Raw genomic sequence first — 27,889 nt, 5'->3', positions numbered from 1 at the left:
GCAGAGCCAGCTAGCAACTGCTGGGGAGGATGTCGAGAACTGGGCATGAACAGGGCTGTTACAGCAAAGGTAAGGTCTAGTTTAATTCCCACCATAGATTATTGCTTGATTTACAGATTTGTATTTTTTTAAAATGTAAAGGCACGCAGATCACAAGGCCTATCGGTACAATAGGAACGCAAGGTTGTCAAGACCTGACAATCTCAAAGTGAAGGAGGTGTTGAGAAGTCATTAGTGAGGCTGTGAACATCTCACTGAAACACAACAAAGCCCTTAATTGCAAGAGGGAGAGTCTTTAAAAACGGTCTTAAAATTAATCCAAAAAGCAGAAACTCCAAGACTTGTCAGGTCTGCAAATGCAAAGGGTAAACTCTGGCCTCTTATAGACTTGACTGTATGATATCTCTCTTTCCTGGGGCTAGGTATACCTTGTGACAATCTTTATACATCTATAGTTTTATGTCTTTCCACTCCTTTGCTGATGGTTTTATAGAGCAGTCCTTTATACTGGGAAGACCATCATCACAGGGTTATGCAATCACCATTAGAGAGTAGCTGGCACCTTCTTCCACTTCTGAGTTTGCTGCAGCTGATATAGTGAGCAAGGCCAAGACTGCCCTGAGAACTTGGAGGGGGAGAGAGACAGCTGCCAGGTCAGGGACTGAGGCTAAGATTTACCACCACTGGAAAGAAAAGGGCATCTGCCGCAGCAGAACCTGGTGGGCACAGCTTGGCTCATCCCTCCTCCACGCTCTCTGCATTACACTCAGAATAGCCACGTTGCAGAGGAGACTAAGCATGAGGGGAGCACATTTGTATATATATATATTCAATGTTTAGCAAATGGGAATATATTTGAAAGGGTGCAATCTTGAAACAACAAAGCCCCCTTGCATTCCAAAGGGCAGGGAGAATGTTACTGTCAGAGCAGCGCTATGGGGGTGGGCAGGTTTATTAGTGAACCACAGCTGAGCTCCCTCTTGCGCCAGCTGGGAGGGGAAGACCGAAGTGCAGTGACAAAGGAGACAGAACTTAATTATTCCTAATAATAATAGCACCTGGCACTTACGTAGTCACTTTTCAACTGCAGGTCTCGAAGTGCTTTACCACAGTCATTATTCTAATCCCGTTTACACATGGGGACAGAGAGGCACAAACGTAAAGGATAGAATTTTTAGAAGCATGTAAGTGACTTAGGAGCCTAAGGTTACGTCTACTCCAGGAGCAGTTTACCAGCATAGGACTACAAGTACTATCCAAGCAAAGACATAGTGTGGACACAGCTGTACTGGCAAAGCTGTGCTTTATACCAGCATGGTAACTCCACTCGCCCATGAGCAAAACAAGCTAACCCAACCAAAGTGTAGTTTTCCTAGAACAGCTGTGTGCACACAACAAACTTTTGCCAGCACAGCTCAGTCAGTCAGGGAATCTCAGACTCCCGATCAACAGAGCTATGCTGGCAGAAGGCTGTAGGGTGGACATAGGCTATGTCTTCACTAGAAACGCTGCAGCTGCACCACTTTGATGCCGACACCACTACAGCGACAGGAGGGGATCTCCATTGTTGTAGTCAATCTACCTGCCGGACGGAAGGTGGATGGAAGAATTCTTCCGTTGACTTAGTGCTGTCTACACCTGGCATTAGATCAACTTAACTACAGTGCTCAGAGGTATGAATTTTTCACATCCCTGAGTGACGTAACTGGGTCAACTTAACTTTTAAGTATAGACCTGGCCTAAGTCTAAGACCTGGTCTAGGCCTAAAACTTAGATCAACCTAGATACATCGCTCAGGGGTGTGAAAAATTCACAGTCAAGAGATGTAGTTAAGCCAACCTAAGCCCTGGTGTAAAAACTACCTACCCACCCCCTCTTGAGGGGGTGGATTAAACTACAGTGACAGAGAAACTCCTTCAGCCCCTGTAAGAAATGTCTATACGACTGTGCCGCAGAGGCCGAGCTACAGTGTGGTAACCGTGCCTGTAGTGTAGACACAGCCTCATTGTCACAAGGAACTCAGGGACCTAAATCTCACCGAACATCAGTGGGACTTAGGCTCCTAAATGATTTAGGTGCTTTTGAAAATTTTATCTAAAGTGACTAGCTCTGGATCAACTAGTGAGTCTGTGGCAGATGTGGGAGTAGAACCCGGGAGCCTGACTCACAGGTCGGTATCCTAGCCAGAGCCGTGGGCAGTGCCTAGGGTGACCAGATGTCCTGATTTTTGGGTCTCTCTTATATAGGCTCCTATTACCCCCCCCCCCCCAACCCCTTTCCCGATTTTTCACATTTGCTGTCTGGTCACCCTAGCAGTGCCCCATCCCTAAAGTCCATTTAATCTCAAAATATTTTTAAGTGATTTGCTGGGGTTTTTTAAAAAAAAATTCTGTAGTATTTTCTATTCCAGTCAACTAAAACTGATCACAGGCCAAGAACTCAGAACGAATATCACAAACCCTTACGCCTCACCCTCCAACTCATCCCACCCATTCTACTGCATTTGCTTTCTCATGTACTGCTCACCAGACAGCTGCCTCTCTGTGCAAGCATCGCCATGGCTGGATTGGGATGGTAAGGGTATTGTGCCAGTCAGGGAAGAGGGCCCAATAAGGGCAGGGAAGGGGCGGGCTTAAGGCTGCACAAGAAAATACATCACTTCAAATCCTTCTAAAAATCAAAGGCGTACAGCAACCCAGAGCTTGTGCTCTGTCTCAAACAGGATAACTCCAGCCACCACCTTCCCTGGCAAATGCCTCCCAGGATGGGCATGCTTTAGATCCGGACTCCCGGCCCATAGCCTGCCTTGGACTTATGGAAGGACCCAGCCTCATTTGCTGTTACTTGCCGCCTGCTAAAAATGATCTGGAGCAAGGAGCCAGCTCTCCCTTTCTCCGCCCTCCTCCTCCTCCTCCTCCTCCTCGTCCCTGACCACGCTGGGAGGGATCCAGTGTCAGCCTGCAGCTGGCATTGCAGCTGGTGTCCAGGCAAAGAAAGGGAGATTGCTGCTTGGAGGCCAGAGGGCTCTGGTTTCCAACAGTTTATTAATAGCAAATACACACTCCCATGCTACACCCACGCCCAGTCCAGAACACGAGGAACTGGGCTCCTGGAGAGAAAGGTGAGAGCTAACAATTGTAAATTGGGGCTGTGCTTTTCCCTTGTCTGGGACCAGATGGGGTAAAGGGGGCAAAAGTGGAGGGGTGGGGAGGGGTCTTCCCTGAGCAGAGCCACTTTCACCGTTCGTGCTGGGGTTAACCCAGAAAGTCCAGCAGCTCTGCTCAGGATGTAGGGCAGCAGGGCTCCTGCAGGCAGCAGCTTCATTCATTTGACAGGGTTAGAAGATCTGCCAGGAGTTTGCCTTCTTCAATACATGCAGGTCAGACTACCAGCCATTCTGGTCTGTGCTGAAGAATGTGTGGTACTTCACCACAGGACGATAAGGAAGGGATGTTATGTGCCAGGTAAGAGATTCCTTGTGCGAACTGGAGGGAGGGAGAGGGAGTCCACACACACACACACAAATGAGAAGAGGGGTGGCATGGTGCGTGGGTGTGAATCTCTAAACCCAGATCTGGAAGGGTGGGGCTGCAGTGTGTGGTCTTGGGCAGTTGATCAGTTCCAGGATTAAATCCTGCAACAGCAGGACAGGTGTGGCAGGGGTTATTTCCTGATTTCAGTCCCACACGTGCAGATGAGCACCAAGGGGTTCAATTAGCCAAAAAGTTGATAGTACCAGCTGATAAAGGGCTCTGCTTTTGTCCTCACCTTTTCATGATTTTTCCCTTTCTCCCTTAGGAAATAAGAGACACTCACCCTGCTTCTGAGGCTAGGGATGTGTCATGAATTCAGAAAACTGCCTTATTTGGAAAGAGGGAGCGTATCCATTAAAATAATCTGTTCTCTCATCTTAGAACTGTTTTAGCGAACAGAGGGGAGCGCTGTTATTGTGCCAGCCTACGCTAATTTATTTCTAGGTGACTAGACGTTAGCTCAGATCCATGCTGGCAGTGAGCATGCTTTCTTCCTCTCCGACTCTACTCCAAATTGGGTGTGGTCGTAGCTTCCCCACCGAACGTATTCTAGGGTGTAATTTTTTTAAAAAAAGCCAACAGTGTAACAGCCTTTTTGCAACAGATCATTCTCTCCTCAGGACCCCAAAGCACATGCGTTTAGACTAGTTATGACTGAAGCATTTTGTAACAATGTGCACTGAGGACTTACACAGATTGTCGTGGATGAATGATCGGCTCACAGCTGCAGAGGCGAGTTAAGAATCCCTCCTGGGAAAGCTGAAGCTTCTCTATTCTGTGTTAAATGTTGTATTCCATCCTCAGCCATCTTGGAGAGCCTGGAGGTAGTCTAACAGCACATTCCCTCCCTCGGAGGCTGTGTCAGCATGGCAAAAACCAGGCAGGTTTTACTGAAGAAAGAAAAAAAAAAAAAATCTATAGCTTGGCAGTACTGTATAAACTGCTGTCTGCCTGACATTTTGTATACGAGCTCTCGATGCAACAGCATCTAGTAAAAGCCTCTCATTTGACTTTCTATCATTCTGAGGAGTAAATTCTCTCCTAAAAATAAAAGAGATACAGACTTAGCACGTATAGTCCAGTCACAGCCTGTGGGAGAGGCAGGAATACACATCGATTATTATTATTATTTTGTATTACTGCAGCACCTCAGCATCCTAACCAAGGCTGGGGACCGTGCTAGGCCCTGTACAAACACAGAACAGAAGACAGTCCCTGCCTCAAAGAGCTTCAATTCCAAAGGGCTCGTCTACACTTACATTGTATCGCGCTCAAACTGACTGCGCTCAGGGGGGTGAAAAACCACCCCCCTGCGCGCAGCCAGTTTGAGCGCTTTAAAGCGCTAGTGTGGACAGGCGCCAAGCCACGCTCAGAGCTATTCCCCTCGTGGAGGTGGATTACCAGGAGCGCTGGGAGAGCTCTCCCCCAGCACTCGCGCGTGACCACGCTCACACTCCAAAGTGCTGCCGCATCAGCACTTTGAAGTTTCTAGTATAGACCTAGCCTGACAGAAATATAGTTTGATAAGCAATAATATGAATCTAGGCACGTCCACCGCACCCATCCCAAAGCATCTAGCTACCAGCTCACGTATCAGCTACGGAAGAAAAAGAGAGATGGGTTTCCACACCCAACCTCTATCAGCAAACACCTTCACTCATGTAAACAAAAAAAGTTTAGCCGAGTGTTGGTCTAGGGATACATATGGCCATAGTCAGACATTCCAGTAGGATTCTCTGTACTTGTGGCGCAAGGCAGTGTGAAGAAACAATGAGTAAATGGATCGGGATCATTTGGTCTAGTCCCTATGAAGCAACAAGGAGGGATCAGAAACAGTGTCTTACTACCAGCAACCAAGAAACAAAAAGGATATAGCCACCTTGGTATTTACAACGCAACAATCACCAGTGTCTATGTGCCACTGTTTCAGCCGTCACTCACTGGTCACATCCTGCCATGGGATAATGGTTTGCATCATTAGTGAAGTTTTACTACCTGACCAGCCATGGTAGTGCAACTTTGCAATGTATTGTCCTGGGCTGTTTATTCTGTAACTCCCTGCAATTCCACTGGAGGAAGAAGTGGCTCTACAGTTCTGGGAGGCTGGGTACCACTGGAACTGCAGCTGGTTTTCAAATTACTACTACAACTCTCTTCTTCCCGGTCCATCCGAGCCAATGTCACTTCTTATTTCTCAAACAGCTTAGATTTTTTAAGGGCAAAGTTCTTGTAAGACCATGCACAATGCATCAATACCAGCCAAAACTGTAGCCTTCATGCTTGAAGCAGCTTGTGAATTTTAGAGCATGGTTTCTTGTAAAGGACAGGAAGGGTGTCTTACTTGTGCAAAGGCAGCTAAGAGCAGCAGAGATGGGGCTTTGCAGCAGAAGCAGGTGCTTAGGTTAACACACCATTAATGTTCCTGGTTCAGGGGAACCAGTTTGAGGAACCATTCCTTAACACTTCGGAGAGGGAAAGGGAAGGTTGAAACTCGCAGTGAATGTTGTTCTGATTCACACTTCATCTCTCATCTCCAGGGACCTGATGGCAGATTCAGAAGCCCCTTTGGAGCTGCATGTGGATGATACAGGTACATCCTTAGAGCTCGAGGGAGATGTTACAGATGCCCCGTTGGAGCCTGAAGTTGCACATGCCCCCTTGGAGCTACATATGGATGTCACAAACGCCCCCCTGGAGCTGAACAACACAGATGCACCCTTGGAGCAGCATGTGGATGGCGCAGGCGCTCCCTTGGACTTAGATGTTGCAGAGTCCCAGACTCTCAGCATTGAGGAGCTAGGAGAGCATTTCCAGGAATGCATTGAAGCAGTGGAGCAGCTGGAGAAGGAGAGAGATAGCCTCATCCAGGAACGCACGCTGCTCCGGGAACCTGCCCTTCAAGAAATCAGACAAGCTCACGAGGAGATACTGGCAGCCTACAGACTGCAGGCCAAGGTGGAGCTGGAGCGGGACAATCTGAGGAACGAGATCCGACAAGTCAAGCACAAGCTATTCAAGGTGACCAGAGAGTGCGTGGCTTGCCAGTACCAGCTGGAAACCAGACGGCATGACATGGCCCAATATGCAGTCTATCGGGCTGAACTGGAAACCAGGGTCAGCCAGCTTTCAGACGAAATATCGCAGCTGAGAGAGACTTGTGAAAAACAGAAGGAACAGTTCAGGCAGCGCCTGGAAATGCCCCAATACCGGGGGGACAGCCATTACTTGCAGGAGAGCCGAAGGCTTTCCATGGAGTTCGAGAGCTTTGTGGCAGAGAGTCGCCAGGGCCTGGAGAAACACTATGAGCCACAGCTTGTGTGCCTTTTAGAAAGGAGAGAAGCCAGTGCTAAGGCTTTGCAACAAACACAGGGAGAGATTCAGGGGCTGAAGGAGACACTGCGACCACTGCAGGGAGAGGCCAGCAGGCTGCGGCTGCAGAACAGAAGTCTGGAAGAACAGATCATGCTCGTTAAGCAAAAACGGGACGAAGAAGTTCTCCAGTACAGGGTATGCTTTATGGGCCTATAAAATAGCTTAAACACCATTCTAGTATAGGCCTAGTCTATGCTGCTTCCTTGTAGGTGGTCTGGGGCTCCTGGATTCAGCAACTGCATACTACAGTGATTGGTGCTAGACAAGTACCTTACACACAAGAGTTGGGAACAGTCAGACACCCTCTACTTGCCGATACATTTAGTAGCCCAGAAAAGACAGATGTCCCCTCTCCTTTATGGAGGCAAGGCAAAGCAATGGCAGCTGCTAGGTAGGCAAAAAAGAGGTTAGAAATAAGGAGGACACCAGGCGATATTGCTATGGATTCATCACCATGGGCAGCCAAAGGGAATATTCTTCTAGTTTAACCGGATCAGTTACTGATCTCCTCTTCAGACATGAGGCACCTAAATAACACCTCCAAATAAAGCCAGTCCCTACCTAGCACACTGTGTGAAACACAGTGGAGCAGAAATAACTTTAGCTGTGTTACTTTAAAAGCAAATATTAATTAAGGGCCTACAGCACACCACCATGAGTTTATCACATGCATGTTCATTGTCAAGGAGTTTGTTTAAAGCCTGCGAAGCAGTGTAGTGCCAAAGTTGTTGATTTTTATACTTGCAGCAGTTGTCTTATGTATTTGTATTTAAATCAGATGTCCAATACAAGTCCTGCTAAAAGTTTTGTTTTTTTAAAAGCCTCCAAGCTTTGACTGACTTATTAGACACAACGAAACAGATCCTCTGTATAATTCAGTGAAACTCCATTGACTTCAATGAAGCGACACCGATTAACACCACCACAGGATCTGACCCTCTCTCTATTTAGATTTGTCCCAGGAGAACGTGTCTATGTATACTGGATACACAGGCATAAAGTGGGACCAACAGGACTACAATACTATTGCATATCCAATATACAGACACACACTAGCTTACAGGTATGTAACACACACCTGCAGATTTATTTCTGCCTTAGAGACATGCATGTTCAAATACCACAGAGATAAGCACATCAGAAACAAAGAGAGAGAGATGTATCTAAAGAGTCCAACTTGCAGCACATCACATTTCTGCCTGGGCTACTCGAGAAGCACCTATTAGCTTCACTTTGTGCTGAATACAGCAGCTCCTCTTATAATGAGTGAGCTTCTACGAAGACACTAGTGTTCAGAGTACCCTGTCTGCTTCTGGGATTAGTTCCAGGTGCTGGTTAGTTTATAAAGCCTTAAATGGTTTACGCCTGTTATTTATCTTGTCACCTTGTTGGCAGGACACTGGGCTGCTAACTTGGTGAGCTTCAGGACGCTGTGTAAGACACATTGGAATTGCCCTCACTGGTCCATCATTGGCAAAGCCAGAGAGTGGATGTCAAATATCTTGAAAACGTAAGCCTTTGCTAGCAACTGGTTTGAGTAACACAGAGGACCAGTTGTGGAGATGTTTGGCACCATTATAAATGCCTAAGCCAAACACACTGTTAATACTAAACTACTGATGTTGATGGGAAGAGCTATAGACCCCTCTCTATTGTTTCAAGTAGGGCCATTTTCCCCTCCTAGAGAGAAAAATGATTTTCCTCCAAATTCCCATACTGGATTAGACCAATGTCCCATCCAGTCTGGTATCCGGTATCCTCCAGTGGCCAACATTAGAAGCTTTAAAGAAAGATACAAACCTTCATTATGGCTACTTATGCAACAACCTGCTCAGGGGAATGGAAAGGAGAGGGAATTTCTTTCTAAGCAAATGCAGCTAATAGTTGATTTATGCCCTGAAATGTGAAGGTTTATGCCTCTTAAAACATTTTTTATCCCAGTTGGTGCAATAGCAGATATTATTCAGATAAGTGACCACTCCTTCTCTGAATCTTACTAAGTTATTTGCCACACTCTTTTAGCACTGTTCCACAGGTTCAATGAGTTGTGTAAGTTTCCTTTTCCATTCTAAAGTCTGCTGCATTTCCTTTATCTTGTTCTTGTATTAGGACAGAGGATAAACAGAAGCCCCCTAGCTGACCCTGTTTCTATACCTTATCATATTCACCTCCTCTCTAAACATAATAGTCCAATTCTAATGTCTTCCTATAGAAATACTTTCCCTGTCTTTAAACAAAACACTTTCCCTAGTTTTTTCTATTTCTAGAATATGCTTTTTGAGACCAAACCTAAACCCACAAAATTCAAAGGGGAGAATGTACTGTCAAGGCCTATAACGGCAGACTATTTTCAGTATTGTTATCTCTGCTTTTCTTAACACTGCTATTAATAGTCAGAGTCTATGCCATCTAGTAAATGAAGTTGGTGCTCCTTTACAAGTAAAAGCCTTTCTGAATGCCCAGATACAGCTGTTTACCTAACATTTTGGGTCCCAGTGAAAGCACTGCCTGGCTGACTTCCTCCTGCATTAATAGTACAGTAACAGTGTCAAGTACTCTGCCACAGGGTTGGGCTGTCTCCCTTGCCACAGGTTATCTATAAAGACAAGAGAAATGTCCAATGTTAAGCATTTCTCCCCCATTTTGTAAGGAAAGGAAAAGCAATTAAATACCTGCAGAGTGCATTTAGATGAAGATGATCCACAACATTTACCCCCATTTCACTTTGCAGCTTTTCAGCTAAATTAAAGCAAGCCAAGGCAGCCAGTGGCTTCTAAAACTGGACTTGGATTTCAATCCCTATAGCCTTTCTGAATGTTGCTGTTGAAAAGCTTTTGGCAAGTTCCCCTGATCATGCATGAAGGTAACAGATGCTGCAGGCTCTGTATGAAGAGGTCAAGCCATCTATGTCCAGATCAGCTTATGGCTTTACATCAACTTTTCATTTTAGATTTCTCTCCCTATTCAGCGCTTTGAAAGGACAGGGCTTGCTGAAAATTGATTTGGACGATCTCCCCGCTATTTCCACATCACACAAGAACTCAGGGCATACTTTCCCCATTAATTTCTTCTTCAGCTCCTGGAAATTTTACATGAAGATAAAAATACAGATTAGATCTCTCTGAAACACACAATTTTCCTGTTTGTATTACACGTCAGTTGTCGCTTCTTGAGGCACTATGAGCTGAGAAACATCCCATACAGACAGATGAGCCTAGCGAACATGCATTAGCACATTCAGCCAAGAGCAGAACTTCCTCCCTAGGCAAACTAGGTTCCTTATCTATACCGGGGAAATCAATCAATGGGTGGCGTTAGCCATCAGTATAGCTGCAACTGTGCAAACCCATAATGTAACCAGACAGACCTGCTATACTGATGGCTGTAAGCAGGGCAAAACCTCTCCCTTCCACCCCTCCCCACGAAAGCAACACTAAGAGCTGGTAAACCTTCATCTCCCAGGCACTGTGTTTCAGAGTTACACATCAGACATATTCTTTGTCCACAGGAACAGATGGAAGAGATGGAAGAGAGGCTAAGGGAGCTGAAAAATGAGGTCCAACTTCAGCAACGTAAGAACCAAGAATTAGAAGAGCTGAGGACCAGCCTGCACCAGGAGCTATCTATTTACAAGTCAGTTTATTTTTAATTTTAAGTAGTTCTCAAGGGCAGACTTAGACGTTGGTTGAGTAGGAGCCTAAGGCTCCTAGTTCCTATACAAGCAGGGGGCCAAAGCACTACTACTTTGATGGAAAGCACTTACTGTACAAACTAGGCACAATACCATTAGTGTCAGCCAGAAAGGGGAGGGACTGGAACTCAAGTATTTACCAGAGAGCAGGAGGAGATGGATATAAAGTAAAATGGACAGACCTTTAGCAACACAGAAGGATTGTAATGGGGGCACAATTTTCCTGAAGGCAGCCCCCGTTTTGGAAAAGTTTGGGAAATGCACCAGTGGATAGTCTCCATCACCACAAGCAAGGGGGGGAAATTCCCCTTCTAGCCAAGATACCACTACAGCTAATTTTTCCTCAGGACGCTTCATCTTGTTATGGGAATGCTCCACAATGCCGAGAATTTTGAACAAAAATGCATTGATTTGCATCAGTACAATCATTGGTCTCGCTTCTCAAGGTTTTCACTTTGAGACATCTTACCCCTTCCTTGGGCTGTACAGGCTCTGGAGGTGTTTAGTAATTTTCCTTTTTATTGTAGCATTCATTTCCCCCACACTTTTTCCTTTTGTACAGTTTCAGAAAATAGTCCCTCACTCCAGAGAAATATCATGCTTTCCTCAGACTGCCAAAGAAGGAATTAGTTGTATCCACCCTTTCATAGATTCATAGATATTTAGGTCAGAAGGGACCACTATGATCATCTAGTCTGACCTCCTGCACAATGCAGGCCACAGAATTTCACCCACCACTCCTGCAAAAAACCTCACACCTATATTTGTGATACTGAAGTCCTCAAATCGTAGTTTAAAGACTTCAAGGAGCAGAGAATCCTCCAGCAGGTGACCCGTGCCCCATGCTACAGAGGAAGGCGAAAAACCTCCATGGCCTCTTCCAATCTGCCCTGGAGGAAAATTCATTCCCGACCTCAAATATGGCGATCAGCTAAACCCTGAGCATATGGGCAAGATTCACAAGCCCGATACTACAGAAAATTCTTTCCTGGGTAACTCAGATCCCACCCGATCTAATATCCCATCACAGGCCATTGGGCCTATTTACCATGAATATTTAATTACCAAAACCATGTTATCCCATCATACCATCTCTTCCATAAACTTATCGAGTTTAATCTTAAAGCCAGATAGATCTTTTGCCCCTACTGCTTCCCTTGGAAGGCTATTCCAAAACTTCACTCCTCTGATGGTTAGAAACCTTCGTCTAATTTCTAGTCTAAATTTCCTGGTGGGCAGTTTATATCCATTTGTTCTTGTGTCCACATTGGTACTGAGCTTAAATAATTCCTCTCCCTCTCTGGTATTTATCCCTCTGATATATTTATAGAGGGCAATCATATCTCCCCTCAACCTTCTTTTAGTTAGGCTAAACAAGCCAAGCTCCTTGAGTCTCCTTTCATAAGACAAGTTTTCCATTCCTCAGATCATCCTAGTAGCCCTTCTCTGTACCTGTTCCAGTTTGAATTCATCCTTCTTAAACATGGGAGACCAGAACTGCACACAGTATTCCAGGTGAGGTCTCACCAGTGCCTTGTATAACGGTACTAAAACCTCCTTATCCCTACTGGAAATACCTCTCCTGATGCATCCCAAGACCGCATTAGCTTTTTTCACGGCCATATCACATTGGCGGCTCATAGTCATCCTATGATCAACCAATACTCCAAGGTCCTTCTCCTCCTCCGTTACTTCTAATTGATGCGTCCCTAGCTTATAACTAAAATTCTTGTTATTAATCCCTAAATGCATGACCTTACACTTCTCACTATTAAATTTCATCCTATTACTCCAGTTTACAAGGTCATCCAGATCCTCCTGTAGGATATCCCTGTCCTTCTCTAAATTGGCAATACCTCCCAGCTTTGTATCATCCGCAAACTTTATTAGCACACTCCCACTTTTTGTGCCAAGGTCAGTAATAAAAAGATTAAATAAGATTGGTCCCAAAACCGATCCTTGAGGAACTCCACTGGTAACCTCCCTCCAGCTTGACAGTTCACCCTTCAGTAGGACCCGTTGTAGTCTCCCCTTTAACCAATTCCTTATCCACCTTTCAATTTTCCTATTGATCCCCATCTTATCCAATTTAACTAATAATTCCCCATGTGGCACAGTATCAAATGCCTTACTGAAATCTAGGGTAAATTAGATCCACTGTGTTTCCTTTGTCTAAAAAATCTGTTACTTTCTCAAAGAAGGAGATCAGGTTGGTTTGGCACAATCTACCTTTTGTAAAATTATGTTGTATTTTGTCCCATTTACCATTGACTTCAATGTCCTTAACTACCTTCTCCTTCAAAATTTTTTCCAAGACCTTGCATACTACAGATGTCAAACTAACAGGCCTATAATTACCCAGATCACTTTTTTTCCCCTTTCTTAAAAATAGGAACTGTGTTAGCAATTCTCCAATCATACGGTGCAACCCCTGAGTTTACAGATTCATTAAAAATTCTTGCTAATGGGCTTGCAATTTCATGTGCCAATTTCTTTAATATTCTTGGATGAAGTTTATCTGGGCCCTTCTGAAGGGGTATCAGATAGCAAAGACTTTAGGACACTACAGATGTAGGCCAGATTATTCTGAATCACAGGTTTCAAAGGCCAACATTTTCAAATGTGAATGATCAATCTTAGACTCTTAAGTCCATATCTGCACCTAAATAAAAGTTGCCTAATAGTCAGAATTCCTGGATACTTACACATGCTGCGGTGTTCACCACTAAAAGTTAGGCCACTTAATATGGATTGAGATATCTAAATAAGAAACCTAAAATTGGGCACCCACATTTGAAAGTGTGGGTCGTCTGCTCCTTTGCCTGTGGCCTGCATGTCAACTCCATTCTTCTCTCTGCCATAGCAGTAGTTCCTCGTTTGTCAAACTCTGTGCTGAGGATAAGTTGATCTGCATTCTGGAGGCAAATCTCACAGTTCTACATGCTTAGTTGGCCAACCTGGTTGCTATCCAGTGCTATTCCTGCACACCTTGCAGCACTAGAGTGTTCTTCATAAATAAAGTCTTCCTCCCACAACTCTCCAGATCATTTCATAGAATTGGTGGCCTAAATTTACTTTATTCCGTTGCAGAGGCTGCTTAGAAATCTATGGTCATCTTTGCAACTCAGAAGAAAAAGCAGACCAGGACTGACCCATGGACTTTCCTTATTTTATCAGAAAATAAATGCAGAGGAGCTCAATGCGAAGGACTGAGGTATCTGCAGTGGACACTTACTTTTCCCCTCTCCCTGCTCACCCCCTCCTAAATAATGCATAGCAACTATTTAAAGTCAGGAATACCAGACAATCATTTGCTTGTTTATATTTCTTGAGGTGCTGCTCTGTTGATCTTCTAGCATGGTAGAAAAGAATAAAGCTGCTGTCCTCCAGGAAGGCACAGAAAAGTACACTTGTACTAAACAATGAACATATAAAGACGAATGATAGCTGTTTTGCTGTGTGTTTGGAAAGCATATCCGATCTTGTTTTGTAGGTGGATCATATAAGCTTGCACAGAAAGGGTCATACAGAAAGCCAATTTTTTTTTTGTTTCAAAGAAACACTTCAAAGAACTACTGTTGTTGCACCGTAAACAGGATTGTTTCTTTTGTAGCTGAAAAGATGACTGCTGTATTGTGATATGTTCTAGTAGGGTCCATAAACTGAGTTCCCAAATAAATTGTTTCCACTTTATATAAAAATCTCACCTTGAAAATAAGGATTCAGGTTTTAAAGGCTGCTTGTATATCCCAAAGCACATTCTGCCTCATGGAGACTGCAACGTGCTCACATGATCAAATCAAAACAGCTGTAAATTTGTTCACACGTTAACAATCATCATAGGATGTAGACCTAACAGCCTATTAACAATTGTTAGGGGGATTTAAGACCCAGGCCTGGTCTCTATCTAAAACTTAAGCGGACCTATGTTGTTCAGTGGTGTGGAACTTTCACTCCTGAGGGTGGCTTAACGACACCTCTAAGCCCCCGTGTACACACAGGTAGGTCAATAGAAGAATTATTCCATCAACCTACTTACTGCCTGTAGGAGGAATGAACTAACTACAGCAAGAGAGAACCCCCTTCCATCATTGTAGCAAGTATCTACACCATGGCACTACAGCAGCACCACCACAGCATCTGTAGTATAGACACAGCCCCACTCAAAGCACCTGGGGAGATTCAGACTCTGAGGTGTAATTCTGAAAAGGGTTACTAGTCTGCTCATGCCTTCTTGAAGGCCAAGCTTTACCTTAATGTTGAATGAATCAGAACCACAAAGCCTTATATAAAAAGGTAATCCATGCTACAAAACCTTGAATTTTATCTTCTGACCTCATGAATATCAAGGTTTGGGACTCTTCCCCCACCCAAGTCTGCCACACCATTAGAACTTTGTCCTTGAGAGGGTGTGAACAGAAGAACTTTCTGAAGGCTAAATTATGGATAGCTCTGTACATGTACTCTAGAAGGAATGGGCAAGAGCGCACCCTTCATTCCTCCCCTAATACGACAGCCATATTTTGGCTGCAGGGGGCACAAAGAAGATGCTACATGATACTACTGCCAATGCTAATAGCCCCAGAGGCTGATGGAGGAGCAGCCATACTCCTGCCTCCTACACACCAGCATTCTCCTGGCAGCATTTGCAGGTCACATCTTTTAAAGAACCTCCTGGAAGGTATGTCTCCATACACTGCTGCTCAGAAAGCATCTCTATTGTAAGAGGTACAATTTTGCCTTGAGAATGCACTTTTCCTGAAGATAAGATTCAAAAAAATCAAAGCAGCACACCATTTATGTAGAAAAACAATTTATTCCATCTGAAGCACTTACACATAATTAGTCATGGAGAGTAACAGCCTACTGGTGGAACAGGTCACCCTAGTGGGAGATGTGCAGAAGCTAGTGGTCAAGGACTAACTCCTAAAAAAAAAGTTGCTCATCCACATTTAATATTTTGTTTTACATATACCAGCTACCAATGGTGTTTTCAGATTACTGGGCATGCCATCTGTGGTAAGTCAGTCAGGTAAAAACATACAACTTTACAACTTGGTGGTCCCAAGTTTTAAAAACCATTTCACAGAAAGGAAAGAAAATATAGTATGAAAACACAGCTCAAGAACACACAATAGAGCAAACTACATGGGTGGTGAACAATGATCTGCAGGAATAGCTACCGTATCCAAAATTCTGTGTTGCCCACCAGATGGGGAAGTGAAAATCCAGAATTAAGGAAAGAACTCTAGTTCTGGTTGAAGTCAGAATCTGCACTTGAAAATACTGGCACACAGACGAAAAGGATCCCGATATTCTGAGTTTTACCAAAAAGAGGACAAGAGACACCACTCTCCACTTATCAACTGCTCACAGATTAAAACCCCTTGCAACATTTGAACTGCATCATCTCAGGCACACTTAGGTGGCTCCACCCCTTAAACCTTGGTTAAAGTTAACCAGAAAACCTGCAGCTGTAGCATATAAGCAGAAGAGAGGAAAAAAAGTGAGTTTTTTTCCACTTCATGAAGGCATCTTAGGCCAGCTCGATACACAATCAACTTCTGTAGGAAATTTAAACAAGGAGCTATAGCACAGTACCAGCTCAGTTGGGCCAAGCCCTTAAGTTAGGGTCCTCACTGTTGGAGTTAAAAGCATTGTTGATGGTATCTACATAAGGAAGGCTGAACACAAAGTCTATGTGTGTTTCAAAACCAGTGTTAAATCAATATCAGGACTGGAAGGGAAGAGAGGGAAAGAGGACTAAAAACAGTAAAAGATCAGTCATCTAGGACCCTTGACCTTCTGGATCCACACTTCCTTCAGGGTCTTCATCATTATATATGTTCTCAGCCTGTAAGACAGATACAGAGGATGGGGAATTGGAGAAGCACTTAATAGACAACATTTATCCAAGTTAAAGGGATTCAACTGGAGCACTCCCAAGGACTGCAGTTCTAGCAGTTGCTCATCTCCACATACTGAGCTCTCACCCTATATCCCTCAAGGCCATTTAGCATTTACAGAAGTGTTACTATAAATACGACAACCTTCTCATAATGGTCATGTTTTCTACATTATTTTCTTAAACAAAGGCTCATTATATAGACTGTAGTTTGTACATAATACACAATTAGGGACTTGCCTCCTTAATTGTAAGCGAAGATCACTGAGAATCCCACTGTATTTAAAAACAATAAAAAAGGATCTTTTCCATATATTTAACATACACTACTCTCAGACAGTGCCTTTCAGAAGATCTCAAAGCACTTCAACACGATCATTCCAAAGCCCCTGTGAAGTGGATATTCCATCCATTTCCAGGTGGATAAGCAGGAGGTAAAAAAGGGACTGTTAGGGTATAAGTCACTTAAAAACACTACTTTCTTTTCCTATGCTTCTAACTGGAGTTATGTAAAATATAAAATTAATTTCTCCAGCCCCATTTATTCTATTTACCATTTGTAAGCATTTCACTCACTTTGGACAATGACCGATTAGTTTTCAACTTCTCCTTTGGCTCTCACACACACTAATATAATGTGTGGTTTCCAAATACTGGAAGGGAACGTTTATATCGTCCCAAAAAACCCCCCACATTTTTGGAATTGAGAAACATGAAGTAGTTTCTTTAATGTTTGTAAAACAACAAAACCTAAATCAACTTCAGTACTGCACAGCAAGTCTGAATCAGAGCAGGGAATTCTACTCTGCTCAATAGATCTGAGATAGTGTCATTTCCGCACACAGCCACCAAACAACGAAAACAAAAAACACCCCCCACACACCAGCCAACCACAAAGAAACTTACCATTTGCCAGACTTGCATAATATTGTCTTCTGATACAGAACAAATTACCCAGGGTTCATTGGGATTCCAGGAGAAATCAGATATCTTTGCAGTGTGACCACCATGAATAAACTAGTATTGGGGAAAACACAAAAGACAGAGCATTCAGGTCTACAGTGTAGAGCATGTCAGATCCTGCGTTATGGTCTGAGAAACTTACCAACAGCTCCGGTGGGCCATCCTCTGCATCTTCAGGGGATTGCTCTTCTCCAATTTTACTGTAGTAGAAACAAGAGCAAAATGTAAACAGAGTTTTCATAGGACACAAGGGAATTGATTCAGGAAAGACAATAGCAGGTAACACTGCCAGTTTAGGACTTACCTCAAGTCCCAGACATTTAGCCTGCGGTCAGTACCACTGGAAGCCAAAATAGTCTCATTATGAGGAGACCACTGAACCTGCACAAATAAGGGCACATCAGAAAGGAGATGAATCTTAACAAGCGATGCATGAGACAGTTAGTGGAGCTACATCTGCTTTCTCTCATGAATGCAATTTTCCAGTTTCAGGTTGTAAACGCATCAATTCAAAATATGAATTTTCCATTGATAATGCTTCTACATGGAAGAGAGGCTTGTGAACACTCATGACGGCATGCCTAAAGCATGAATGAGGTGATGTACTCAGACTCCAGGGAGCTGCAACATCCAGTCTTCCTTCTCATGTGGGATGCTTACTGAAAAGCACTGCATCCTCCAAGGAAGCTGCTTTCCCTCCCATCTGCGATAATGAGGGTTACACTTACACAACAAACCATGCACTCATGTGAAATAGGAGGCAAGATTACATGGAGCACAGAAAAAGCAGAACAGAAGGGAAAAGGAAGAAGTCCCACAATCCTGTTTATACCAGCCCAAATACTAGAGTTATTGCCTTCAACTGGAGGACAAACTATTCCTGGGAATGCTACTTAATCCAGCAGCTGGGCCAGAGGTCAAGGGAAGAGTGTTGGGTTCTAAGCACATATCTTTCAACAATGCATGTAAAAGCCATCAAGTGTTCTATTTAGAAACTGTTATAGTTCTCAGTGATAGTAAGCATCTTACCTAACAAACCCCTGCATATTCTTTTCTTTCGAATCAGTCTTCCATTTTGCTGCTCTCGAACAATTATCGTCACCTGCCATCTCTTCTGATGCTGAAGATGCTAACCTGTCTAAAAAAGGCGTCCTGCTTTCCCAATTGCTCACTGTCTCTAGCTGACCCTGAATATCCCCATTATTGGTCACCAGTTTGTACTCTAAGACGGTGCAGCGTTCCCTGAGGGACGAATCCAGATGATGAACATGCTGCAGACATTTCAGCACACCACCTTGTTTCTGTCTACCACCATGAATAATTTAATTTTACTCTGTATTGCTAACATTTCTCTCTTTAGTGATAATGAGGAAAAGCCATTAAAGCTACCTCTCATCTAACCTGTTCCTTTCTCCCAATCATTTTAACTCCCTTAAAGGTTTGGTATTCTCCCACATTTAAAGGGCTCACTATCTGCTGCAGCTCCTCACTGCAACTAGTTACTGTGGAGAGAGTCACATAAAGCTGCCAAAAACCGCCACAAATTTTTAATGCAAATATCCTTAGTGCTAAGAGCAGTGGAAGGAAAGGAACAAAATGGACTAATTTTTAATCAATATATGTTAACGCTGTGCAGGGTGTCAGTAAGTTGGAGGCCCCGCAACTGCAGGAAACAAAATCAAAGTAATTCCATAAAAATATACCATTTTACTGTACCTGAAATATTTCATCTTTATGAGATTCAAAGGAGTGCAGCTTCAGTTTTAGGTTTCTCAGATCCCATAAAGCAACAGTCTATTCAGGAAGAAGGAAAAATAAAATTAAAGGAAAGAGATACTTTTACCAGAGTTAGCAATATATAGTTGTGTGAACATGAGCTTAAAGGATGTCATCTGTCCACATTCAAGACAGACCATACCTTATCAGCTGATCCTGTAGCCAGAATAAACTCACTATAGGGATTGAAAGAGAGGCAGTTCACTTCAGCTGTGTGAGCATCCACAGAGTGGCTGGGCTTGGAGGTGTTGTTTGACCGGGTGTCCCAACTACAAAAAGAGAGGGAACGTGATGGGATATAAACTTTTCCTGTCCAACATCAAAAGGGGGAATGTTCTCAACTTTACAAATAACGATACTACCCACTTACATCATGAGCTTCTGATCATCAGCAACAGATCCAAAAAGAGATTCGTGGAGCAGGTGCCAAGATACATCTTCCACTACTGCTGTATGCCCTGTAAAGATGGTCTTTGCATCCACCACTTTACCTTCCTTTGGAACAGCGCTAATATCCCACAAGCAGATGGTCTTAAAGAAAAAGCGTATCTTTAAGATAGAGGAACTCTCCTCACCTCCCCCCACCCACCCCCAAAAAAGCAATAGTTAATCAACTAAAGCACAGCATTCTACATATATTTACAATACTCACGTGATCATCAGAAGCACTAAGCAAATGCCCACTCAGATTTGGATTCCATGATAGTCCATAGCCTTCCTTTTGGTGTCCACGAAGACGCAGATCAGGGTTACACTCTCCAGAAGGGTCTGCAAAGGCAGTGTCAGAAAGCTTCAGTTCCTAACAGCTCCACTCATGCAAGCCCACCCCAGACCACCATGAAAAAAAAAAGAGTTCTACAGTGCTTCCCCAAGCTTTGCTTTCACATTTTAAAACAGAATTTTCCACTTTAGTCTCGAGTATTTTCTCCAGCAGTGGGACCATTTCATTTTTAAGAAAAGCTGTAGACTGCACCAAGACAATCTACAAGGCTAAAGAAAAATGTTAGAACTAATGTTTTCTTAAACTGCTAAAAGGAGGAATAATATTTCAAAACATTTATTACTGAGGAGCTAATTCTGGACCAGGGTTCCATTATGCTAAGGTGCTGTCAAAACAAAGACAGTCTTTGCTCCGTGTCTACAATCTGTAAATCAAGAAGTAATTTGTCAGGCTGGATGGTGCAATGTAACCCACTCATTTTGTAATTCGCAATGATCTTCGTTGGCTTCTCCCAAAAGAGGCCAAATTAGTTTTTAAGGCTACCCCCGCTCCCTGCTTTCCCTAGGCTGTTTGCTGATGATTTTACATCCCTGTTACATCCCAGGACAGCAGCTCAGCCACCTAGCAAACAAAACAGCTTCCAACTGGTCACTGAGCATCCTCCATTACCACAACAGGTGAACTCCCAACACTGCCTTAGTGAGGAACTGCTAGTGTTGCCCCACTCAGACAATACATAAATATTTAAAAATTAGATTCTAAACAAGACATGACAGAGCATTCAGTGAGGCAGCCACTGAGAACACATATCAACTAGTTCCTTGGAGAAGTCTTCTACATAAGAAACAAAAATCAGCTTTAATTCTAAGAGTTAAAAACAAGATGTATCCCACACAAGCCCTTAAGCTTCTATTGGGCTGTTTCACCCTTCCCACACACACAGATTCATAAGGCCTATCCACTAGAGTTTGTGCTCAGCTCTGGACCATGGCAAAGGAGAGCTACAGACACCTGGTTTAGAGGGGTGTTTGGTGTAGTCAAAGACCAGGACATCGCTGGATGGAGTTTTTGTGGCAATGATGCATGGATTTTGGGGCATGTAGCGTGCTCTGTTCACTTCTCCTTCATGGTTGATCTTGATTTCAATTTCAATTTTCCCACTAACAGAGCCAAAGCCTCCAAACTCTGGAAATAAGGAACAAATAGCTGTTAATAGTGAACTGAGCATGTCATTCAAAATAGAATATGAGAACTCAACAAGGCCAGAGAAGTATCCACATAGATTATAGGACAATTCATTGTTCTGAAGCAATATTCATAGAAAATAAGCCAGGAGAAGCTGATTTTCAAATACATTTGTTGTTGTTACATCAACACAACAGGGCTCTAACTAGCTCCCAAACCCCCAAGTCAGTTTATTACTAGAAGCTTCTGCTCATTATTTCAGCTAAGGAACTTACAAATCTATTACTGGTGAAGGTTCAAGACTAATAGTTTTAAAAGAGCCTATCTGTTCTACAAATAGGTGATGTATGTTGGGAGATCCATCAGAACACATCTGTTCCTAAACACAACACAGTTCAAGTCTTGCCCAGTTAGATGGTACCAAACTTTATTTAACAAAAGCATCATACTGTCCTTTAAGGCCTGGAGCTACAGCACAATTTTGTTCAACAGTTCAGCCTGCCTCTGCAGACAGGACCAATTCAGCCTACCCCCAAGGCTCCCTGAGGAAGATACAGGACCTTGTATGAAAAATCTGGCAGGCAACCCCAAGTCTAGGAAAGAGAATAGGACCTACCACCATTGATCTGGCAGCAGGGGACCAGAGGTGAGAAAGGTGTCAGAGTGACAGAATCCCTGGACAGAGTTCCTGACCTCTCTTCCACAGTGTTGGCATCAATCTACCTACTCCTATGAGTGGATTCACAGTAGATTTCTCTTCCATTTCTGAATGATAATGAAACCACATTGGAATCTGGCCCATGAATGCAAGAAATGAGACTTTCAGAGAAATTTTAAAATTTTTAGATAGAAAACTATTAATTCACTAAATCTCATCAACTGAACTCAGTAAAATGGTAAGGTTTTCTTTTGTGATGAATGTACTTTACAGTACTGGGACATTAAAAATAACTAACAAAGTTTATAGTCCTTGTTAATGTTTTTGTAATAAGTTAAACAAAGTTCTTGTTTATGTTCCTCTCATTTACAACTAATAAAATATGCTTAAAATAGAAGCTAGATGAACAATAATAGCAAACAAATCTGTTTTACAGAGTGGAACTGAGGTAGAAAGGTTACATTAAGCAACCTGCCCAAGGCCACAATAGGAGGCCTTGCCATGGGTGTTTAGACAAGGCATTCATTAGTGCCACAGCTAGGATTAGGTCAAGTGTTCTTGGCTTCTAGTGTAGTACTCAGTTCAATAGGCCATACTGCCTCATGTGGAAGAATGAGGAGTAGCAAATATATATCAGGGTTATAGAAAGTCAGATGACTAAAAAAATTAGTTGATAACTTTTTGAAGCTGTTTAGCATCTGAATACAAAATTGAGAACAAGTATTGTGCGGTATATTCCTTGAGAGACACTAATGTGAAAGTCATTAAATTAAAACTAAAACCATTTTAGGACCATGATTAAAAGTTTTGGGGTGAATAGATTCTCTACAGACTTCCTATCTCACTTAAAATTGCAAGTAGTATTCAAATATTGTGATTCAATACCCATCATGAAAAACAAAAAGGATTAAGATATGAAGGAGAAAAGAAGCAGCTTTACTGAGATTTGACATTTCTGGAAAATAAATACTAAAATGAAGTATTTTATTAGATAGACTCCTGTTTATGAGCAATACTGAGAAGTCCAAAGATCAAAATGTCAATTGCACAATCCTGGCTTCTAGCAAGAAAGTACACAGCAAACAACAGGATTGGAAATGATATATGTCATGCAGAACAACTGATTAAACTGACTAAAATAGCCATTCCTTATAACAAATAGGAACACTGGCAGCCAAACAAGGCTGCAGAAAACATGGGATCCAAACCCGAAGTATTTGACTATTTAACTGGACAAAAGTACAATCATTCTTTTTATTCTGAAGGGGCTGGCAAAATATTGTCAGCAGGATTCAAACTAAAGAGAACATTTGAAACGTTACACCCCCTCTAGGGCAGAGGAAAAGGACACTTTCACCAGGTTAAGAAAACAGCCACTACAAAGGAATACTTTATGCAGTGTAAAAGTCAACCTGTAGAATTCAGTCATCTCATAATGGATATACAGTTGTACCCCACCATTTTGGATTAAACCTTCCCCCTTTCTTTTCACCACAGTTACAAGAAAAAAAGGTTACATTTTACTAAGTGAAAATTAAATTTCATTCAGTGTAGCATATAGATTAGAGGTACTGTGTAGAAATCCATGAGAGAGAAGCTGAATCCTTTCCTGATGATTTAGTAGTGTAAGAATTTTTAATTTTTTTTATATCTGTACTTTATGAACCCAAAGCTAAGAAAAGGCCAAGAGCTAGTGAGAAAAAGGTTAAAACTCCACTTTGTTCATCTCCTTTATCTCTTACCTCCTTTCTCACTATCATAGTGTGAAGCATCAAACTGTGCATCATCATTGGGCAGCTGAACACTAGCTATCACAAGATGGTTTTGTTCATCTGAAGTGTGGGTCCCCAGGACAAGTCGGTGAATACTGAAATCTTTGCCTTCGGGTCTACAACAAAAGGAAATTACATGAGTAATCGAGGAAGAGATATCCAGCTGTAACCAGCTCATCAGAATGAGCCATTGCCTGGAACTTATCCCTTACAAAACAACCAACACAACCACCCACTCATTTTAGCATTGTCCCTGCCCTCCTACTCAGATAGGAAATCCCCTCACTTCAAACAAGGTTGCTTCCAGATCCCATACTGGAGTCTTCACAACACCAAAGCCTACTTGTTTTCTTTGCCCCTCTAGAGTGTCCCCGATATACCGCCCAAGGAGCTTCTAGTGGAGTAAAACCTTGAGGTTCATTAGCACTTTTTGCAAGCAGCAGATGAAAAATAAATTGGCTCAGAAATTAAGGGGATGGTTGCGTGCAGACAAGGAAGCAGGCAATGGACATTTTACTCTGAAGCTTTTGTCTGGTGTAGGGTGGTGGGGGAAGAGCAGAAAACAACTGGATATTTTGAATACAGGTAAAAAAAAAGATACTGTCAAACAGAAGCTTGTTTCTAAACCAAAAAGGAGGAGCAGAGGTATTGGCTAACAGTTTGCAGGCCATCACAGTCCTCAACTTACTACTCATAAGGCAAGAGCACAAACAGCTGGGTCATGGAAGACAGCAATTATACAGTCTCACTGCAATATGAGATGTGATAGCAAATTTGTTTTTTCATCGCTTTCTCCCTCCTCATTCAAAATAAGAGGCTCAATTTACCTTGTTACATCAGGAAGCCACTGAGCAGTCAAGCTGGGCCACTCCAGAGCATGGGTCATTACCAGATCATACAAGAAAGGAGTATTCTTTTTCCAAATTTTATATTCCTCATTGATCACACGCTCCTCCACCGCATCATCAAAGGCTGCTAAAGTTTTTTTTAAAATGCACAAAATTAATATGGACAAGTACATTTATAAGCTGGCAACAATACAATGAGTGGGCATTTAACAACTAGCTATCTGTCTTACATTGTCACACTGCTGATATTTACACCATACGTCTACCAAAAAGACAACTATTAGATTAAAAATCCCCTGCAGCACATGCGATCATCTCTCTCTCTTCAGATAAAGAAGACTAATCCAGAACCAATACTTAAAGATCCATTGTCACACAGATGTAGGAAGCAATAAAAATTAAATATGCCTGGAATACAAAGGAGCAGTGCCTAGCTGGGCTCAGTTCATACTAGAAATATCCCCAACAAGGCTATGTAGCCCTAAGTCAGCCGATAGATCCCTCTGCATCTCCTTGTGTGACAGAAGAGTTGAATCTAAACCTACCAACTCACCCTTCACTAAAGATAATGCACAAAGCTTTCCACAATTTAGAATGGCATTCTTTCCTCTAATGTTTTCACCGAACATGAAAAACAAAATCTCCCTCCTTTCATACTATCTAGGTTTGAGCAACCCAGGAATCCTATAAAAATGCAGTAGTAAAGATGGGGTTAGAACCCAGACCAAGCAAAGATACTTCCCTGTATGTAGAAGAGGAGTTTCTGGGGCCCTTGAGAGTTAAACTAGTCGATAAGGGCGATTTGGGGAATCACAAGGAATGAACCCCTGTAAGCAGAGGGTAGGAAGTTCTTCAGTGGACAAACGTGCCCCAGAGAACCACCTCACAGACGGGCAGAGGGAGCAGCAGCAGGCGGCTAGGGAAGAAATGGGAATCCCAGGGCAGCTGGGCTGGATGAGCAAAGCACAGCCCCAGGGGCGAGTGCAGCTCGCGGGGAGCCTGCCGAGGGTGCGGAAGGTCCTGACGCTCACAGGGGCAGGACTCAGCAGTGACCTTACGAGGGCGGAGGCGAACCCCAGAAGGGCCCCTCCGGGAGCCCCCCTCCCCATTTGACACCCCCAGACGCGGGGGCCCTAGGGGAGCAGGCGCCTCCTGGGCCGGAGCGCGACCAGGCGCCCGCTCGGGCCTCCTAGGGACAAGGCCCCCCCCTCTGCCCGCCATAGGCGGCGCGGGGCCCGCGGCCTGACACCCCGGGGCCGGACCCCGCCCCCCCAGACCCAGGGGCCGCCTCCACAGCAGCCCGCCTGGGAGCGGGGCCCCACCCCCAGCCCTTCCGGGGAGGGCCGCCTCGCACCAGGGGGACCGGCTCCGGCGGGCGGGGAGGGGGACCCGACGCGGGTCCCCGTTACCGGGAGGCGGCCCCCCCCGGCGCAGGCTCTCCACAGGCCGGGGAAGGGGCCGAGCCGCCGCCCCCCCTCACAGAGAGGGGGGTGGGGCCCCAGGCCGGCCGGGGCCTGCGCGCGTCGGCTCCGCGCTCTCGCCTACCCTCCTTGTCCGCCATGGCGTCGGTGCAGGCGGTGCGGCCAGCCGGCTCCTCGCCTCCCTCCGTCCCCGCCAGCCGCCGCTCTATTGTTTCCTGCCCGCTGCGTGCGGCTCCAGCGCCGCGCGCCCTTCGCGCCATCAGCCGCCAATCACAGCCCGCGGCCGGGCCCCCGCTGCCAATCGTAGCGCCGAGGCGACCTCGGGTGGGCGGGCCCAGAGGGCGGCGAGCGGGCTCTCCGGTCACGTGGGTGGCGAAGGTGCCGCTGAAGTTCCCCTGGGAGCCGCCATTTTCCAGTGTTGGGCGGCCTGGGCCCTTGTCCTCGCCCAGGTCTCCTTAAAGGGCCAGTCACCAGGCAGGGGCCACTTGCATACAGGCACCACAGACTGTGCGCTTCGAGCCCCATGCACGTGCATTGGTTGGGGTCACCCTGGGTGGTGGGCTCAGCGATTGCACCACATGCCACAGGTGACGCTGTGGCGGCCATGAACAGCCCGGCCCTCAAAACCCTTTCCAGATGGGCCGCCCGCCAACCCTATGGCCTGGCACTGCATTATGGACATTGGCAGTGGTTGGGCCCATCTCATTGCACAGGTGTGCCCTATTTGCCAGCACTATTGGGGGTCATCTGAGTGAGTGACCGAAGGGTAAAGCCTGCGTGTAACTCCGGCCACTCAACAACCAGCCCTACCACCGCTATTGTCACACGGCTCACTCAGTGGGAAATTTTATGTAATTTTTACGAATCCTCATTTTTACGCTCAAATAAATTGGTTAGTCTCTAAGGTGCCGCAAGTACTCGTTTTCTTTTTGCGAATACAGACTAACGCGGCTGCTGCTCTGAAACCTATGAATCCTATGTGTACCTCAGTTTCCCCTATACTTTGCGTGGCTACTCAGTTGGGGGGAAAGGACTGTGTTTGCTCTCAGGGGAGGCTAAGGCCACACTAGAGAGCTTACAGTGGCACAGCCGCACCAATGCCACTCTTAGCCAACGGGAGAGAGCTCTCCCATCAACTTAATCCACCCCCAATGAGCGGCGGTAGCTATGTTGGTCGGAGAAGCTCTTCTGCCGACATAGCCCTGTCTACACCGGCACTTATGTCAGTGTAACTTATGTTGGTTGGGGGGTGGCTTCACACCCAGGAGCGATATAAATGATACCGTCAGAAGTGGTAGTGTAGAAATAGCCTAAGACATAGCTGTGTCTGTGTCACTTGAGTGGACTAGATGAGTGTTATTAAAAAGGACTGGCAGAGAATGGAATGGAACCAATGGAAAGCCACTCACCAGGACACTGACACCTAGCAACCAATGACCCAGAGACAGGAGGATTTCCCTGCCTCAGCAGAGAAGCTGAGCAGAGACCCAAGCTGGAGAACAAAGGACTGGGAGGTGTGAGGTGGGGACATGAGAGATGGTTCCTGGAAGAAGCTTGGGGCTTTGTTACCTGGGAGCTGAGGAAGGAAGTCAGAGACAGAGTATCTGAAAATGGGGTTCACTACTGCTTAGCTGGTGCTCTGGGCTGACCTGGACTATGCTTTAACCTTAATTTCTGTATGCTAACCTACGGACTTCCTACTCTGTGTTCCAGCTGACTAATAAACCCTCCTGTATTGAAAATGCGATGTTAGTGTCAGTGTAATTACTTGGTAAAGTGCACTCGTCCCTGAAGAGTGTACAAGTCTCTATCAGGACCCTGTTTCAGTTGGACTTGCTGAACAGAGCTCAGTATGAAGCAGAAGTGATGAAGCCCCAGAAGTTTAGTCTCAGGAGATGGTAAGGATGCATGGCCTACCCTGGGAGTCAAGTGAGACACCTTGGGATCTGGCAGATCAAAGGGATTCCTCCAAGACACTGTTCCAAAACTGGGAGTGTAGCACTGATCCTATGGATCCATGATAAGGAGTAATATTGTATCATGT

At 44.5% G+C, this 27,889-nt stretch overlaps 2 protein-coding genes across 7 annotated transcripts; one reads left to right on the top strand and one right to left on the bottom strand.

Moving 5' to 3' along the window:
• SYNC (syncoilin, intermediate filament protein) lies at nt 1-15,562 on the top strand. 3 transcript variants are annotated; one of them, XM_043532398.1, is made up of 5 exons: nt 1-69; nt 2,723-3,121; nt 6,071-7,040; nt 10,414-10,538; nt 13,687-15,562. In XM_043532398.1, exons 3-5 carry the CDS (start codon nt 6,078-6,080, stop codon nt 13,745-13,747), a joined length of 1,149 nt encoding a protein of 382 aa, XP_043388333.1. In that variant the 5' UTR covers nt 1-69; nt 2,723-3,121; nt 6,071-6,077; the 3' UTR covers nt 13,748-15,562. The 3 variants fall into 3 exon arrangements, with proteins under 3 accessions (XP_043388333.1, XP_043388334.1, XP_007067642.3); XM_043532399.1 differs by lacking the exon at nt 2,723-3,121 and having other exon boundaries at nt 33-69; XM_007067580.4 differs by lacking the exon at nt 1-69 and having other exon boundaries at nt 2,654-3,464.
• RBBP4 (RB binding protein 4, chromatin remodeling factor) lies at nt 15,393-26,406 on the bottom strand. Of its 4 annotated transcripts, none has more exons than XM_037881806.2 (12): nt 25,970-26,406; nt 24,404-24,551; nt 23,547-23,692; nt 20,973-21,146; nt 19,893-20,008; nt 19,611-19,771; nt 19,383-19,509; nt 19,181-19,258; nt 17,769-17,845; nt 17,607-17,664; nt 17,408-17,518; nt 15,393-16,450 (listed from the first exon to the last, which is right to left on the bottom strand). In XM_037881806.2, exons 1-12 carry the CDS (start codon nt 26,103-26,105, stop codon nt 16,385-16,387), a joined length of 1,398 nt encoding a protein of 465 aa, XP_037737734.1. In that variant the 5' UTR covers nt 26,106-26,406; the 3' UTR covers nt 15,393-16,384. The 4 variants fall into 4 exon arrangements, with proteins under 4 accessions (XP_037737734.1, XP_037737736.1, XP_037737733.1 ...); XM_037881808.2 differs by having other exon boundaries at nt 24,404-24,548; nt 25,970-26,224; XM_037881805.2 differs by having other exon boundaries at nt 19,611-19,789; nt 24,404-24,548; nt 25,970-26,220.
• Nucleotides 26,407-27,889: the final 1,483 nt, after the last annotated feature.

The sequence above is a fragment of the Chelonia mydas genome, chromosome 19, assembly GCF_015237465.2.
Source record: "Chelonia mydas isolate rCheMyd1 chromosome 19, rCheMyd1.pri.v2, whole genome shotgun sequence".
Lineage (NCBI taxonomy): Eukaryota > Metazoa > Chordata > Testudines > Cheloniidae > Chelonia > Chelonia mydas.
This window is presented reverse-complemented; position numbering and strand designations above follow the sequence as displayed.